This window comes from Tachyglossus aculeatus, chromosome 2 (assembly GCF_015852505.1).
Source record: "Tachyglossus aculeatus isolate mTacAcu1 chromosome 2, mTacAcu1.pri, whole genome shotgun sequence".
In the NCBI taxonomy this organism is placed as follows: Eukaryota; Metazoa; Chordata; class Mammalia; order Monotremata; family Tachyglossidae; genus Tachyglossus; species Tachyglossus aculeatus.
This window is the reverse complement of record NC_052067.1, coordinates 174,949,633-174,966,958: the sequence shown is the minus strand read 5'-3', so window position 1 is coordinate 174,966,958 and position 17,326 is coordinate 174,949,633. Positions and strand designations below refer to the sequence as shown.

At 45.9% G+C, this 17,326-nt stretch overlaps 1 protein-coding gene and 1 pseudogene across 3 annotated transcripts in view; one reads left to right on the top strand and one right to left on the bottom strand.

The window, feature by feature from the left end:
- The first annotated feature begins 5,855 nt into the window (after nucleotides 1–5,855).
- LOC119923298 lies at nucleotides 5,856–6,022 on the top strand (annotated as a pseudogene).
- Nucleotides 6,023–12,053: 6,031 nt separating this feature from the next.
- The window catches only part of LOC119921217 (solute carrier organic anion transporter family member 1B3-like), a 101,250-nt gene continuing 95,977 nt past the window's right edge, over nucleotides 12,054–17,326 (bottom strand). For all 3 annotated transcript variants that reach the window (XM_038741562.1, XM_038741559.1, XM_038741569.1), the window contains exon 15: nucleotides 12,054–12,575. In XM_038741562.1, the coding sequence (XP_038597490.1) occupies nucleotides 12,362–12,575 (214 nt within the window). In that variant the 3' untranslated portion in view covers nucleotides 12,054–12,361. The remainder of the gene's footprint in view (nucleotides 12,576–17,326) is intronic.

Genomic DNA, 17,326 nt, shown 5'->3' with positions numbered 1-17,326 from the left:
AAGTGCTTAATAAATGACATCATTAATTAATTAATTAATTAATTAAAACCAAGACAGTCAAAAACCTAACCCATGTTTAGCAAATGGAAAGAACACTAGCCTAGGAGTCAGAAGACCTGTGTTTTAATCCTGGCTCTGCCACTGACCTGTGGTGTGACCTTGGATGAGCCACTCCCCTTCTCTATGCCTCAGTTTCCTAATCTGTAAAATGGGGATTCAAAACCTATTCTCTCTTTCCCAGTGCTCAGTACAGTGCTCTGCACATGGAGAGTGTTAAAAAATACTACTGCTTCTACTACTACTACAGGGACTGTGTTGGACATCATTAGCTTGTATCTACCCCAGAACTAACCACAGGGTTTGGCACCTAGTAAGTGCTTAACAAATACCGCCATTATTTGTATTATTCAAGACCCTATTAAAATCTCATCTCCTCCAGGTAGCCTTCCTTGACTAATCTCTCAACTGCCCAGCTTGATTTCCCTCCCTTCTGTGTTACCTATACCCTTAAGTCTGAAGCCCCTAAGCACTTAGACACTCTTCCTGTCCTAGCTGTATATATGTATATATGTTTGTACATATTTATTACTCTATTTATTTCTTTATTTCTTTATTTTACTTGTACATATCTATTCTATTTATTTTATTTTGTTAGTATGTTTGGTTTTGTTCTCTGTCTCCCCCTTTTAGACTGTGAGCCCACTGTTGGGTAGGGAATGTCTCTATATGTTGCCAACTTGTACTTCCCAAGCACTTAGTACAGTGCTCTGCACACAGTAAGTGCCCAATAAATACGATTGATTGATTGATTGATTGATTAGCTACAGCATGTATATACATATCCTTATACTTGGCCTTCCCCTGCCTTTAATTTATTTTAGTGTTTGTCTCCCCCGCTAGATCATAAGCTCCTTAGGACAGGGATCAGGTCTACTTTATTGAACTCTTTTCCTGCACATAGTAGAAGTGCTCAGTAAATTCCAATGATGGATTGAGCAATTTGTCTGTCTCCTCTGATATGATATAAGCCCCTTGTGGGCACAGAACATATCCTTCTTTATTCTGTACATTCTCAAGAGCTTAGCACAGTGCAAGGTATCTGGTGTGTGCTCAGTGTGGCCTAGTGGAAAGAACATGGGCCTGAAAGACAGAAGACTGGGGTTCGAATTCCACTTCTGCAGCATGGCTCAGTGGAAAGAGCATGGGATTGGGAGTCAGAGGTCATGGGTTTGAATCCTGGCTCCGCCAATTGTCAGCTGTGTGACTTTGGGGAAGTCACTTAACTTCTCTGGGCCTCAGTAATCTCATCTGTAAAATGGGGATTAAGACTGTGAGCCCCATGTGGGACAACCTGATCACCTTATACCCTTCCCAGCGCTTAGAACAGTGTGTTGCACATAGTAAGTGCTTAACAAACGCCATCATTATTATTATGCATCTGCTGGGTGACCTTGGGCAAGTAACTTCACTTCTCTGTGCTTGTAAAATGGGTATTCAATACGTGTGGTCCCTCTCCTTCTTAGATTGTGAGCCTCCTTTGGGAAGGGTACTCTGTCCATTCTGATTATCTTGGATCTACCCAAGGAGGAGTACATTGCTTGGCACACAGGGGATGCTTCCCAAATGCTGCTGTTATTATCATTATTCCCCAGCTTTTGCAATCAATCCCTTTGATTTGTTGTTCTTTCCCTCTCTAGACTGCAAGCTCCTCATGGGATGGGAACATAGTCTACCAAATGTGAGAATCAGCAGGACCTGGTGGAAAGAGCCCAGATCTGGATCCGGGCTGCCACTTATCTGCTGCGTGATGTTGGTCAAGGCACTTAACTTCTCTGCACCTCAGTTTCCTCATCTGTAAAATGGGGATTAAGACTGTGAGCCCCATGTCGGACAGGGACTGTGATCAACCTGATTAGCTTGTATCTACCTCAGCACTTAGTTCAGTGCTTGACACATAGCGAGGATTTAACTAATACCATTAACAAATCAACACACAAAAAAACTCTGTTGCATTGTACTCTCCCAAGCACTTAGTGCGGTGCTCAGTTGGATTTATGGATTGCTTAGTGTGTGCAGAGCACTTGGAATAGTACAATATAACATGTGGTAGTAATAATAATAATAATAATAATGATGGTATTTGTTAAGCGCTTACTATGTGCAGAACACTGTTCTAAGTGCTGGGGAGGTTACAAGGTGATCAGGTTGTCCCACGGTGGGGCTCCCAGTTTTAATCCCCATTTTACAGAGGAGGTAAATGAGGCACAGAGAAGTTGAGTGACTTGCCCAAAGTCACACAGCTGACAGCTGGCAGAGCCAGGATTTGAACCCATGATCTCTGACTCCAAAGCCCATGCTTTTCCCACTGAGCCATACCCTCTCAGGGTGGGACCTGGAGAGTTTCCAGTCCTCTACCAGTCATGACTACAGGAGGGAGAGTCAAGCAGAGGCCTACCCATTCAATTCTGAGTTTGGCCAGTGGCTAGTGAATGAAAGGCCATCTTCTACAAGTTAAGTCTCCCCTGTGCTGGGCAGCAGTGGCATGGGAAACAGTCAAGGGCAGAGAGTCAATTTTACTGTGCGGGGAGGAGGCAATGGGTAACCATTTCTGGATTTATTTATTTTACTTCTACATATTTATTCTATTTATTTTATTTTGTTAATATGTTTTGTTTTGTTCTCTGCCTCCCTCTTCTAGACTGTGAACCCACTGTTGGGTAGGGACCGTCTCTATATGTTGCCAACTTGTACTTCCCAAGCACTTAGTACAGTGCTCTGCACACTGTAAGTGCTCAATAAATATGATTGATTGATTGATTGATTGATTTTTATCCAGAGAACTCTCAGAATCCGCTACCAGAACGATGGCAGGTGGAGGTGGGGCATTCTGGGAGAGATATGTCCATGGGTCAGAGAAAACTCGACAGCATAAGACAAGAACTTACTAAATACCACCGATTGATTGATTTACATTCTTTTCTATCCCGGTCGGTTCCGGTCGGTCCTTCCCTCTGCAGACGTAGGATGCTAGTGAGGAACTTCACTCTCAGAAACATTGGCTCTGCTATTTGCCATCGACCTCATCTTTCTTCTGGTCATCTCCAAGCCCGAGGCAGGGAAAGGCTGGTCAGCCATGTGAGGAGATGAAAAATGAGTCTTTTCACTCCAGTGGGGGAAAGAAGGTTTTGCGTAAATGTTTCGAAAGAATAACATTCAAGAGGAGACAGTTCGAGCCTCTTCTATCCCCACTTGTACCCAAACCCCATCCAAGTCAATTTCTCAGCTCAAATGGTGGCATAATTTATCCTAATGACACATCAAGCCTCGGAAATTCTAAAGACGTCCCTTCCCAAGCTGCCTTTTTGATGGACAAATGACTGCATTAAAAGTTTTTTTCCAATAGAGACACTTTGGTTCTCTTCCTTCCTGGAGGAGAGTTTGTTGAGGGTTGTTTCAGAGACTGGGAGGACTTCAGGAGTTGGGTCTAGGAGGGGATTAGTCACCCGAAGGCCCCATCTGGCTTCAGTGGTTCGTGGCTTCACGAAGGGCTGACTCGTTTTATCTTGCCACTAACAAGTGTACTAATGAAGGATTTGTAATCCGACCTGTAATTAGAGGAGCAGTGTGACTTTGTGAAAAGGTCCCAGGCCTGAGAGTGAGAGGACCTGGGTTCTAGAGAAGCGGCGTGTCTCAGTGGAAGGAGCATGGGCTTGGGAGCCAGAGGATGTGGTTTCTAATCCTGACTTTGCCACTTGTCTGCTGGGTGAATTTAGGCAATCCACTTAACTTCTCTGCCCCTCAGTTACCTTATCTGTAAAATGGGGATTAAGACTGTGAGCCCCATGTGGGACAACCTGATTACCTTGTATCTCCCCCAGTGCTTAGAAGGGAGCTTGGCACATAGTAAGCATTTAATAAATACCATCATTATTAATTATTATTATTATTATTATTAATCCTGCCTCCTCCACTTGCCTGTGTAACCTTGGGCAGGTCATTTCACTTCTCTATGCCTCAGCCTCTGTAAAATAGGGTTTAAGACTGTGATTCTCATGTGGATCATGGACCGTGTTCAAATTGATTAACTTTTATGTACTGCAGCACTTAGTACAGTGCCTGGCATATAGTTAGCTCTGAACCAATAACATTAAAAAAAATGATCTATTTATGCTGATCCTCACTCAGCCTACCAGTTTTCTATCACTGGATGTGACACTGGCCTTGCTGCCCCTAAGAATAATCATAACTGTGGTATTCGTTAAGCGTTTACTAGGTGCCAGGCACTGTACTAAGCACTGGGGTGGATACAAGCAAATCGGGTCGAACACAGTCCCTGTCCCATGTGGGGCTCACAGTACGAACTAACTGAGGCCTAGAGATGTGAAGTGATTTGCCCAATGCCACGCAGCAGACAAGTGGCAAAGCTGGGATTAGAACCCCAGGCCCGGACTCTATCCACTGAGCCATGTTGCTTCTCACATTTGGTTTCCCTCCATCTTGCTTTTCAGAGTTTAGTTTTGTAGCCTTTTTCAGTGTTTTCCTATTGGAGAAGAGCAGGAAACAGGGTGATAACGAGACTCATCCCTTGGGATCACAAAAACTTTGAAAGGGGGTATTGGAAGGCTTAGAAGCAGATGGAGCCAAAGAGCCAATCAAACCTAGCTTGCATGTAAGTACTACTACTACAGCTACTAATTATAATTATGGTATTCGTTAAGGGCTTACTATGTGCCAATCAATCAATCAATCAATCAATCGTATTTATTGAGCGCTTACTATGTGCAGAGCACTGTACTAAGCGCTTGGGAAGTACAAATTGGCATCACATAGAGACAGTCCCTACCCAACAGTGGGCTCACAGTCTAAAAGGGGGAGACAGAGAACAGAACCAAACATACCAACAAAATAAAATAAGTAGGATAGAAATGTACAAGTAAAATAAATAAATAAATAAATAAATAGAGTAATAAATATGTACAACCATATATACATATATACAGGTGCTGTGGGGAAGGGAAGGAGGTAAGACGGGGGGATGGAGAAGGGGACGAGGGGGAGAGGAAAGAAGGGGCTCAGTCTGGGAAGGCCTCCTGGAGGAGGTGAGCTCTCAGCAGGGCCTTGAAGGGAGGAAGAGAGCTAGCTTGGCGGATGGGCAGAGGGAGGGCATTCCAGGCCCGGGGGATGACGTGGGCCGGGGGTCGATGGCGGGACAGGCGAGAGCGAGGTACAGTGAGGAGATTAGTGGTGGAGGAGCGGAGGGTGCGGGCTGGGCAGTAGAAGGAGAGAAGGGAGGTGAGGTAGGAGGGGGCGAGGTGATGGAGAGCCTTGAAACCCAGGGTGAGGAGTTTCTGCCTGATGCGCAGATTGATCGGTAGCCATTGGAGGTTTTTGCCAAGCACTGTTCTGATTGCTTGGGGAGATACAAGGTAATCAGGTTGTCCCACATGGGACTCACAGTCTTAATCTCCATTTTACAGATGAGGTAACTGAGGCACAGAGAAATGAAGTGGCTTAACAAAGGTCACACAGCAGACAAACAGCAGAGCCGGGCGATTAGAACCCACAACCTCTGACTCCCAAGCCCATGCTCTTTCACTAGGCCATGCTGCCTCCCAAAATGGTATTTGTTAAGCACTTACTATGTGTCAAGTACCGTTCTAAGCACTGGGGTAGACACAAGGTAATTGGGTTGTCCCACGTGGGGCTCACAGTCTTAATCCCCATTTTACAGATGAGGGAATTGAGGCACAGAGAAGTGTAGTGACTCACCCAAGATCCCACAGCAGACTGCGACCACGGCCACAGGAACCACTGGAGTCGCCAGAGGCACGTCCGCCGTTGCCATCACCCTCACCATGGTGAAGACGAGCAAGGAGGCCAAGCAGCAGCTACAGCAGCTCTTCAAGGGTGACCATTCACCATCTGCTGGGGCTTCGTCCCGCTGGTCCTCTACCTCGGCTTTAAGAGAGATGGAGATCCTGGAATGCCTGAACCAACTGTTTTGAGCCTACTTTGGGGATGAAAGACCATTTGACCCTCAGGACTGGAAGCAATCAAGGGACAGGAAGAAATTTGAAGGGATGCACTTGGACCAGAATAAAGACACTGGATATTTCATAATTTCAACACCTGGACTGCATATTGCCTCTTTTTTCAGACATACCTATGGCAGAGTGGACTTCTGCTGACTCATTTGCAACAGAATGTATTTAAATAAATACTTTCAGTCATGAAAAAAAGCCTTACTGAGAGCTCACCTCCTCCAGGAGGCCTTCCCGGACTGAGCCCCCTTTTTCCTCTCCTCCTCCCCGTCACCTCCCCCGCACCGCCCTACCTCCCTGCCTTCCCCACAACACTTGTATGTATTTGTAAATACGTATTACTCTATTTATTTTACTTGTACATATTTACTACTCTTATTAATGATGTGTATATAGCTATAATTCTATTTATTCTGATGGTTTTGACATGTGTCTACATGTTTTGTTTTGTTGTCTGTCTCCCCCTTCTAGACTGTGAGCCCGTTGTTGGGTAGGGACCATCTCTATATGTTGCCGACTTGTACTTCCCAAGTGCTTAGTACAGTGCTCTGCATACAGTAAGCGCTCAATAAACACAATTGAATGAATGAATGAATGAACAAGTGGCAGAGACAGAATTTGAAGCCATATTTTTTGAACCAGACTTCCTGTCCTTTCTTCCTTCCCCCGCCCTGGAAGTATGATGGTACAGAGAATGTAAAGTATTATTTAATAAGTTAGAGTCTTCATTTATTAAGCACTTAACACTGAGTAGGTGTGGCCTAGAAAAAAAGAGCATGGACTTGGGAGACAGAGGACCTGTATTCTAATCCCACCACTAACACCTGCCTGCTGGGTGACATTGGGCAAGTCACTTCACTCCCCTTTATCTCAGATTCAACATCTGTAAAATGGGGATTTTCCCTCTTGTTTTCCCTCCTACTTAGAGTGTAAGCCTCATGTGGGACAGGGAGTATGTCTGCCCTGACTGATTTGTATCTAAGTGCTTAGAATGATAATAAGTGCTTAACAAATACCATAATAAAACTAAAAGTCCCCTCACCTGACTGCTTCGACTCCATTCCTTAGTCACATTCCTAAATTGTTTAAATAATAATTATAACGGTATTTGTTACGCTCTATATGCCAGGCACTGTAATAATAATAATAATAATAATAATAATAATAATGGCATTGGTTAAGTGCTTACTGTGTGCCAAGCACTGCTCTAAGCACTAGAGTATATATAAGGTAATCACGTTCTCTCACATAATAATAATAATAATGATGATGATGATGGTATTTGTTAAGTGCTTACTATGTGCAAAGCACTGTTCTAAGCGCTGGGGAGATTACAAGATGATTAGGTTGTCCCACGGGGGGGCTCACAGTTTTAATCCCCATTCTACAGATGAGGGAACTGAGGCCCAGAGAAGTTAAGTGACTTGCCCAGAGTCACACAGCTGACAGTTGGCGGAGCTGGGATTTAAACCCATGACCTCTGACTCCAAAACCCGGACTTTGTTAAGTGTTATTAACTGTTAAGTGTTAAGTGGTATTTGTTAAGTGCTGACTATTTTGAATGACATTCGTTAAGTGCTTCTTATGTGCCAGGCACTGTACTAAGCGCTGGGGTAGATGCAAGCTAATCAGGCTGGACACAGGCCCCATCCTGCATGGGGCTCGCAATCTATGTAGGAGAGAACTGGCATTTAATCCCCATTTTACAGATGAGGAAACTGAGGCCCAGAGATGTTTAGTGACTACCCATGGTCCTCAGCAGGCCCGTGGGGAAGCCAGGAATGGGACTCAGGTGTCCTGACCTCCAGTCCTTTGCTCTTTTCACTACGCCATGCTGCTTCTCAACTTCACCCAGTTGAAGTGCCACGAGAATTTGACAGTTTCAACGCACAACACGATGGACGAATCCCATTCCCTGTCACTCTTTAGGAGGCTAAATGTCACCACTCACTCACAGTCTTAATCCCCATTTTACAGATGAAGTAACTAAGGCACAGAGAAGTTAAGTGACTTGCCCAAAGTCACCCAGCTGATAAGTGGCAGAGCTGGGATTAGAACCCACAACCTCTGAATCCCAAGCCCATGCTCTTTCCACTAAGCCATGCTGCTTCTCTATGTGGCAGGCACTGTACTAAGCGCTGGGGTGGATACAAGCAAATCGGGTTGGACAGTCCCTGTCCCAAATGGGGCTCACAGTCTCAATCCCCATTTTCCAGATGAGGTCACTGAGGCCCAGAGACATGAAGTCCCTTATTAACACCCATGCCCATCATCCCCATCAGTTCTTTTATACATTTAACTCCCTTCTCAGGCTGCCTGTTCCTCCCCCTCCTCCATCCCTCACCCCCAACGATCTGGCCTCCTACTTCATTAGTTAAATTGACTCCTTCAGGTCTGAGCTCCCCAAAGTCACTCCTCCCCCTTCTCCAACCCCCCTGCTCTCAACCCTCTCTGCTACTCTACCATCTTTCCCAGCAGTATCTTCAGATGAGATCTCCTCCCTCCTCTCAAGTGCTACTCCATTCACCTGTGCTTGAGAACCCATTCCCTCTCATCTTATCAAATCTCTCGCCCCTTCCCTCCTCCCCTCTTTAACTTCCATCTTCAACTGCTCACTCTCCACTGGTTCCTTCCCCTCTGCCTTCAAACATGCCCACGTCTCCCCCATCCTAAAAAAAAACCCTCTCTTGACCCCACCTCACCTCTAGTTATCGCCCTATCTCCCTCCTACCCTTCCTTTCCAAACTCCTAGAATGAGTCATCTACACCCACTGCCTCTAATTCCTTAAAACCAACTCTCTCCTTGACCCACTCCAATCTGGATTCCGTCCCCTACAATCCAACGAAACTGCCCTCTCAAATGTCACCAATGACCTCCTTCTTGCCAAATCCAATGGCTCCTACTCCATTCTGATCCTCCTCGACCTCTCCGCTGCCTTTGACACTGTGGACCACCCCCTTTTCCTCAACATGCTATCCAACCTTGGCTTCACAGACTCCATCCTCTTCTGGTTCTTCTCATCTCTCTGGCCATTCATTCTCAGTCTCCTCTGAGAGCTCCCCCTCCCCGTCCCATCCCCTTAGTGTAGGGATTCCTCAAGGGTCAGTTCTTGGTCCCCTTCTCTTCTCTATCTACACTCACTCACTTGGTGAACTCATTCGCTCCCACTGCTTCAACTATCATCTCTACGCTGGTGACACCCAAATCTACATCTCTGCCCCTGCTCTCTCTCCCTCCCTTCAGGCTCGCGTCTCCTCCCACCTTCAGGACATCTCCATCTGGATGTCTGCTTGCCATCTAAAATTCAGTATGTATGTCCAAGACTGAACTCCTTATCTTCCCTCCCAAACCCTGCCCTCTCCCTGACTTTCCCGTCACTGTAAACGGCATCCATCCTTCCATCCTTCCCATCTCACAAGCCCACAACCTTGGTGTCATCCTCGATGCCGCTCTCTCGTTCACCCCACACATCCAATCCATTACCAAAACCTGCCAGTCTCACCTCTGCAACACTTCCAAGATCCTCCTTTTCCTCTCCATCCAAACCACTACCTTGCTGTTTCAGTCTCTCATCCTATCCCGACTGGATTACTGCATCAGCCTCCTCTCTGATCTCCCATCCTCCTAAATCTCCCCACTTCAGTCTATACTTCAGTCTCCCATCCTCCTGCTGCCCGGATTATCTTTGTGCAGAAACACTCTGGCATGTCACTCCCCTCCTCAAAAATCTCCAGTGGCTGCCTGTCAACTTATGAATCAAGCAAAAACTCCTCACCCTGGGCTTCAAGGCTGTCCATCACCTCACCCCCTCCTACCTCACCTCCCTTCTCTCCTTCTACAGCGCAGCCCGCATCCTCCGCTCCTTTGCTGCTAACCTCCTCACTGGGCCTCGTTCTCGCCTGTCCCGTCATTGACCCCCAGCCCATGTCCTTCCCCTGGCCCGGAATGCCCTCCCTCCACACATCCGCCAAGTTAGTTCTCTTCCTCTCTTCAAAGCCCTACTGAGAGCTCATCTCCTCCAGGAGGCCTTCCCAGACTGAGCCCCCTTTTTCCTCTCCCCTACTTCCTTCCCCTCCCCACAGGACTTGAATATATATTTGTACAGATTTATTACTCTATTTTACTTGTACATATTTACTTTTTATTTTGTTAATAAAGTGCATATCACTTTAATTCTATTTGGTCTGACTATTTTGACACTTGTCTACATGTTTTGTTTTGTTGTCTGTCTCCCCCTTCCAGACTGTGAGCCTGTTGTTGGGTAGGGACTGTATCTATCTGTTGCCGACTTGTACTCCCCAAGCACTTAGTACAGTGCTCTGCACACAGTAAGTGCTCAATAAATACGATTGAATGAATGAATGATTAGAACCTGTGACCTTCTGACTCCCAGGCCTGTGCTCTATGCACTGTGCCATGGGAAAGGAGGTGGGGGGAAAGAAGGAGGAAGAGGAGAAAGGGGGAGAAGGAGGGGAAATAAAAAGTTAATATCCTTCTCATTTGGTGACCCTTAACCTGAACCTTAAACCATGACATTTTTGTCAATAATAATAACGGCATTTATTAGGCACTTACTATGTGCAAAGCACTGTTCTATCAATAATAATAATAATAATAATAATAATAATGGCATTTATTAAGCACTTACTATGTGCAAAGCACTGTTCTAAGTGCTGGGGAAGTTACAAGGTGATCAGGTTGTCCCACAGGGGGCTCACAATCTTACTCCCCATTTTACAGATGAGGGAACTGAGGCACAGAGAAGTTAAGTGACTTGCCCAAAGTCACACAGCTGACAGTTGGCGGAGCCGGGATTCAAACCCGTGACCTCTGACTCCAAAGCTCGGGCTTTTTTCCACTGAGCCGTGCTGCTTCTCCAATGCAATTTAAAACTTGAAACTTTACATATAGTCGTTCCAAGTATTGGAATAGAATGCCAGGTTGATGGTGGAGGTCACCTATGATAATAATAATAATAATTATGGTATTAGTTAAGCACTTGCTATGTGTTATGTGACCCCCCTGAGCAAGCCCTACTGAGAACTCACCTCCTCCAGGAGGCCTTCCCAGGCTAAGCCGCCTCCTTCCTCTCCCCCCCCGCACCTTACCTCCTTTCCGTCCCCACGGCACCTGTATATATGTATATATGTTTGTACATATTTATCACTCTATTTATTTATTTTACTAGTACATATTTATTCAATTTATTTTACTTAGTTAATATGTTTTGTTTTGTTGTCTGTCTCCCCCTTCTAGACTTTGAGCCCTCTGTTGGATAGGGACCGTCTCTATATGTTGCCAACTCGTACTTCCCAAGCACTTAGTACAGTGCTCTGCACACAGTAAACACTCAATAAATAAGATTGAATGAATGAATGAATGTGCCAAGCACTGTTCTAAGCACTGGGATACATACAAGGCAGTCAGGTTGTCCCACGTGGGGCTCATAATCTTAATCCCCATTTTACAGATCAGGTAACTGAGGACCAGAGAAGTGAAGTGACTTGCCCAAGGTCACACAGCAGACAAGTGGAGGAGTCAGGATTAAAACCCATAACCCCGTGTTTTATCCACTGCACCACACTGCTTCTCGAATGCATGCGTGACTGAATTAATATTAACAATAATAATAACGATACTTTTTAAGCACTTACTGTGTGCCAAGCACTGTTCAAAGAGTCAGGGTAGATACAAGTTAATCAGACACAGTCCCTGTCTCACACAGGGCTCATGCTCCTAATCTCCATTTTACAGATGAGCTAACTGAGGACTAGAGAAGTAAAATGACTTGCCGAAGATTACACAACAGACATGGGTGGAGATGGGATTAGAACCTAGGTCCATCTGACTCCAAGCCTGTGCTCTATCCACTAATCCATGAATTGTGTAGGCGGCTGCACTGTGCAGCCAGAAAGCTTGTGTCTTATTGTATTGTTAAATGTAACGTCTGCAGCACTTCACAGTTTACAAGTCAGTTGTCTTAAATCCTGTAATTAACGGAGCTAGCCTCATTGTTTTTCTCTTTTTATTAGTCGTGATTATTTCCATGTCATTTTAAGTGATGAAGCTCGCAGCATCTCGTCATGGCAATCATTCACTATACAGGGCCACCCGCTCTTATTTGGGATTTTACCAGTTTCACAGTCAGCATCTCTTCCCACCTGAAAGAACTCTTGGGAAAATGGAGAACATTCCAAGTTCCCCTGAGTTTGTGCTTAAAAAAGAGAGCATAAAACCTAATTGGAGCCATCCACAAAGCTGGCATTTCGATCCCTGACTTCCAAATCCCAGAGAAAGCCAGCAGAGTAGCATATTTTTCCTAAATGACTGTTTCGCTGTTGGCATCATTATAAGTAAAAGATTGCTGGTTGCTCTTGATGTTGTCTTGGATGGGTTCAAGCACCGCCTCTTCCTTGTTTTCAGAAGGTGTTACACCTTTTCTTCTCATTCTTCTCCTCATAGCAAGAAGTAGAAGGATATATAAGAAGGCCGTGGGTGATTTCAAACCCGTGACTAAGGAGATGTAGGTTGTTCTGTGGCAGAAGATAAAAAATAGTTTCTAAGTCTTTTGTATTTTCTAATAATGATGAAAGAAAGAACTACTGTGGTGTTTGTTAAGAGCTTACTATGTGCCAAACACTGTCCTGAGTACTGGGGTAGATATAGATAATCAGATTGGACCCAGTCCCCAACCCACATGGGGCTCTCAATCTAAGAAAGAGGGAGAACAGGTATTGAATCCCCATTTTCCAGATGAGGGAACTGAGGCCCAGAGAAGTTAAGTGACTTGCCCAAGGTCGCACAGCAGGCTAGTGGCAGGGTTGGAATTAGAACCCTGGTCCTTCTGACTCCCTCTCTTTCCATTAGGCTGTGACTGTGCTGTGTGAAAATCACCAGTATCGGAGAAGGATCAAGACTTCACCTTAATTTCACCAAGTTCTGTCCAAAACAGAACTCCTTATCTTCCCACCCAATCCCGCTTAGCAATAATAATAATAGCAATGGTACCTTTTAAGCCCTCATTATGTGCCAAGCACTTTTCTAAGTGCTGGGGTAGATACAAGTTAATCAGATTGGACACAGTCCCTGTCCCACAGGAGGCTCACACTCTAAATCCCCATTTTGCAGATGAGGTAATTGAGGCCCAGAGAAGTGAAGTGACTTGCCCAAGGTCCCACAGTAGATGTGGTGGAGCCGGGATTAGAACCCCGGTCCTTCTGACTCCCAGGCTTGTGCTCTATCCACTAAACCAGGCTGCTTCTAGTACAGTGCTTTGCACACAGTAAGAGCTCAATAAATCTCACCTCCGCAACATTGCCAAGATCCACCCTTTCCTCTCCATCCAAACCGCTACCCTGCTCATTCAATGTCTCAATCTATCCCAACTGGATTACTGCATCAGCCTCCTCTCTGATCTCCCATCCTCCTGTCTCTCCTCACCTCAATCCATACTTCACGTCGCTGCCTGGATTTTCTTTGTGCAGAAACGCAGTGGGCATGTTACTCCCCAACTCAAAAATCTCCAGTGGCTACCAGTCAACCTACGCATTAGGCAAAAACTCCTCACCCTGGGCTTCAAGGCTGTCCATCACCTCGCCCCCTCCTACCTCACCTCCCTTCTCTCCTTCTCCAGCCCAGCCCGCACCCTCCGCTCTTCTACTGCTAATCTCCTCACTGTGCCTCGTTCTCGCCTGTCCCGCCGTCACGTCCTCCCCCTGGCCTGGAATGCCCTCCCTCTGCCAATCCGCCAAGCTAGCTCTCTTCCTTCCTTCAAAGTCCTACTGAGAGCTCACCTCCTCCAGGAGGCCTTCCCAGACTGAGCTCCCTCCTTCCTCTCCTCCTCCTCCCCTTCCCCACCTCCCCACCTTACCTCCTCCCCCCAACAGCACCTGTATATATGTATATATGTTTGTACGTATTTATTACTCTATTTATTTATTTATTTTATTTGTACATATTTATTTTATTTGTACATATTTATTCTATTTATTTTATTTTGTTAAATGTTTTGTTTTGCTCTCTGTCTCCCCCTTCTAGACTGTGAGCCCACTGTTGGGTAGGGACCATCTCTATGTGTTGCCAACTTGCACTTCCTAAGCGCTTAGTACAGTGCTCTGCACACAGTAAGGGCTCAATAAATGCGATTGAATTGAATTGAATTGAATAAACAAACAAATGAAAGAAAGAAAGAAAATACTATATTTAAAAATCAGCTGGTCCACCTTGACTGCCTTTCCTTCACATCTCCCAGATGGCCCCTTTCTTTCCACCCAAACGACTTCAATCAGTCAACCAATCAATCCATCAGTGGTCTTTATTGAGCACTTACTGTGTACAGAGCACTGTACTAAGCACTTAGGAGAGCACAATACAACAGAGTTTGCAGACATATTCCCTTCCTGCAGCGAGTTTACAGACTAGAGGGGGAGACGGGCATTAATATATATAAACAATTTATAAAATAGGTTTCATAGATATGTACATAAGTTCTGTGCCCTGAGTGTATAGATACAAGTACATCCCAGACTAAGCCCCATTTTTCCGCTTCTCCCACTCCTTTCTGTGTCACCCTGACTTGCTCCTTTTACTCTTCCCCCCGACAACCCCACAGCACTTAAGTACACATCTGTAATTTTATTTATTTGTGTTGATGTCTGTCTCCCCTACTCTAGACTGTAAGCCCATCATGGACAGGGAATGTGACTGTTTATTGCTGTATTATACTTTCCCAAGTATAATTACTGAGTACTGTGTGCTCAGCACACAGTAAGTACTCAGTAAATGTGACTGAATGAAGTACATGGACAAGGTAGAAGAGAGAGGGAGCTGGGGAAAAGGGGGGCGTAATCAGGGAAGGCCTTTTGGAGGAGATGTGATGGCATGGGGGGGCACATCTCTTAATACTACTCCCCAAGCATTTAGTTCAGTGCTGTGCACAAGGTAGGTGCTCAGCAAATACTGCTGATTGAGTAATTTATTGTTGGACTGATCTGGAAAGAGCCCGGGCTTGGAAGTCAGAGGTCATGGGTTCAAGGCCCGGCTCTACAGCTTGTCAGCTGTGTGACTTTGGCCAAGTCACTTAATTTCTCTGTGCCTCGGTTACCTCACCTGTAATTTCCCTTCTAGGTTGTGAGCCCACTGTTGGGTAGGGACTGTCTCTATATGTTGCCAACTTGTACTTCCCAAGTGCTTAGTACAGTGCTCTACACACCGTAAGCACTTAATAAATACAATTGATTGATTGACTGATTGATCTACCAGAGAGGAGAACTTTCCATCTTCGAACCCTCTTAAAACCTCCAAAAACCCTACTCCCATTAAGTTGTAACACACAATAGTTGTCAGTCAGTCAGTAGTATTTATTGAACGCTTACTACGTGCAGAGAGCACTGTGCTTAGTGTATGGGAGAGTATGGTATAACAATATAATAGATACATTCTCTGTCCACAGTGAGGTTACAGTCTAAAGGAGGAGAAAGGAATGAATATAAATAAATACATGACAGATATGTGCTAAGTGCTGTGGGTCTGGAAGAGGGGATGAACAAAGGGAGCAAGTCAGGGCAATGCAGAAGGGAGTGGGAGAAGAGGGGAGGAGGATTTAGTCAGGGAAGTTTACTTGGAGGAGATGTTCATTCAATCAATCAATCAATCAATCAATCATATTTATTGAGTGCTTACTGTGTACAGAGCACTGTACTAAGTGCTTGGGAAGTACAAGTTGGCAACATATAGAGACAGTCCCTACCCAACAGTGGGCTCACAGTCTAAAAGGGGGAGACAGAGAACAAAACCAAACATACTAACAAAATAAAATAAATAGAATAGATATGTACTAGTAAAATAAATAAATAAATAAATAAATAAATAAATAGAGTAATAAATATGTACAAACATATATACATATATACAGGTGCTGTGGGGAAGGGAAGGAGGTAAGATGGGGGGATGGAGAGGGGGACGAGGGGGAGAGGAAGGAGGGGGCTCAGTCTGGAAAGGCCTGCTGGAGGAGGTGAGCTCTCAGTAGGGCCTTGAAGGGAGGAAGAGAGCTAGCTTGGCGGATGTGGGGAGGGAGGGCATTCCAGGCTAGGGGGATGACGTGGGCCGGGGGTCGACGGCGGGACAGGCGAGAACGAGGTACGGTGAGGAGATTAGCAGCAGAGGAGCGGAGGGTGCAGGGTGGGCTGTAGAAGGAGAGAAGGGAGGTGAGGTAGGAGGGGGCGAGGTGATGGACAGCCTTGAAGCCCAGGGTGAGGAGTTTCTGCTTGATGCGCAGATTGATTGGTAGCCACTGGAGATTTTTGAGGAGGGGAGTAACATGCCCAGAGCGTTTCTGGACAAAGACAATCCGGGCAGCAGCATGAAGTATGGATTGAAGTGGGGAGAGACACGAGGATGGGAGATCAGAGAGAAGGCTGATGCAGTAGTCCAGATGGGATAGGATGAGAGCTTGAACGAGCAGGGTAGTGGTATGGATGGAGAGGAAAGGGCATATCATGGCAGTGTTGCGGAGCTGAGACTGGCAGGTTTTGGTGACGGCTTGGATGTGAAGGGTGAATAAGAGAAAGGAGTCAAGGATGACACCAAGGTTGCGGGCTTGTGAGATGGGAAGGATGGTAGTGCCGTCAACAGAGATGGGAAAGTCAGGGAGAGGGCAGGGTTTGGGAGGGAAGACAAGGAGTTCAGTCTTGGACATGTTGAGTTTTAGGTGGCGGGCAGACATCCAGATGGAGATGTCCTGAAGGCAGGAGGAGATGCGAGCCCGGAGAGACGGGGAGAGAGCAGGGGCAGAGATGTAGATCTTGGTGTCATCAGTTTCGAGATGATAGCTGAAGCCGTGGGAGTGAATGAGGTCACCAGGGGAGTGCGTGTAGATCGAGAACAGAAGGGGACCAAGCACTGAACCTTGGGGAACCCCCACAGTAAGGGGATGGGAGGGGGAGGAGGAGCCTGCAAAAGAGACTGAGAATGAATGACTGGAGAGATAAGAGGAGAACCAGGAGAGGACGGAGTCTGTGAAGCCAAGATCAGATAGCGTGTTGAGGAGAAGGGGGTGGTCCACAGTGTTGAAGGCAGCTGAGAGGTCGAGGAGGATTAGGATGGTGTATGAGCCCTTGGATTTGGCAAGCAGGACATCATTGGTGACCTTTGAGAGGGCAGTTTCCGTGGAATGTAGGGGACGGAAGCCAGACTGGAGGGGGTCGTGGAGAGAGTTGGTGCTGAGGAATTCGAGACAGCATGTGTAGACAACTCATTCAAGGAGTTTGGAAAGGAATGGTAGGAG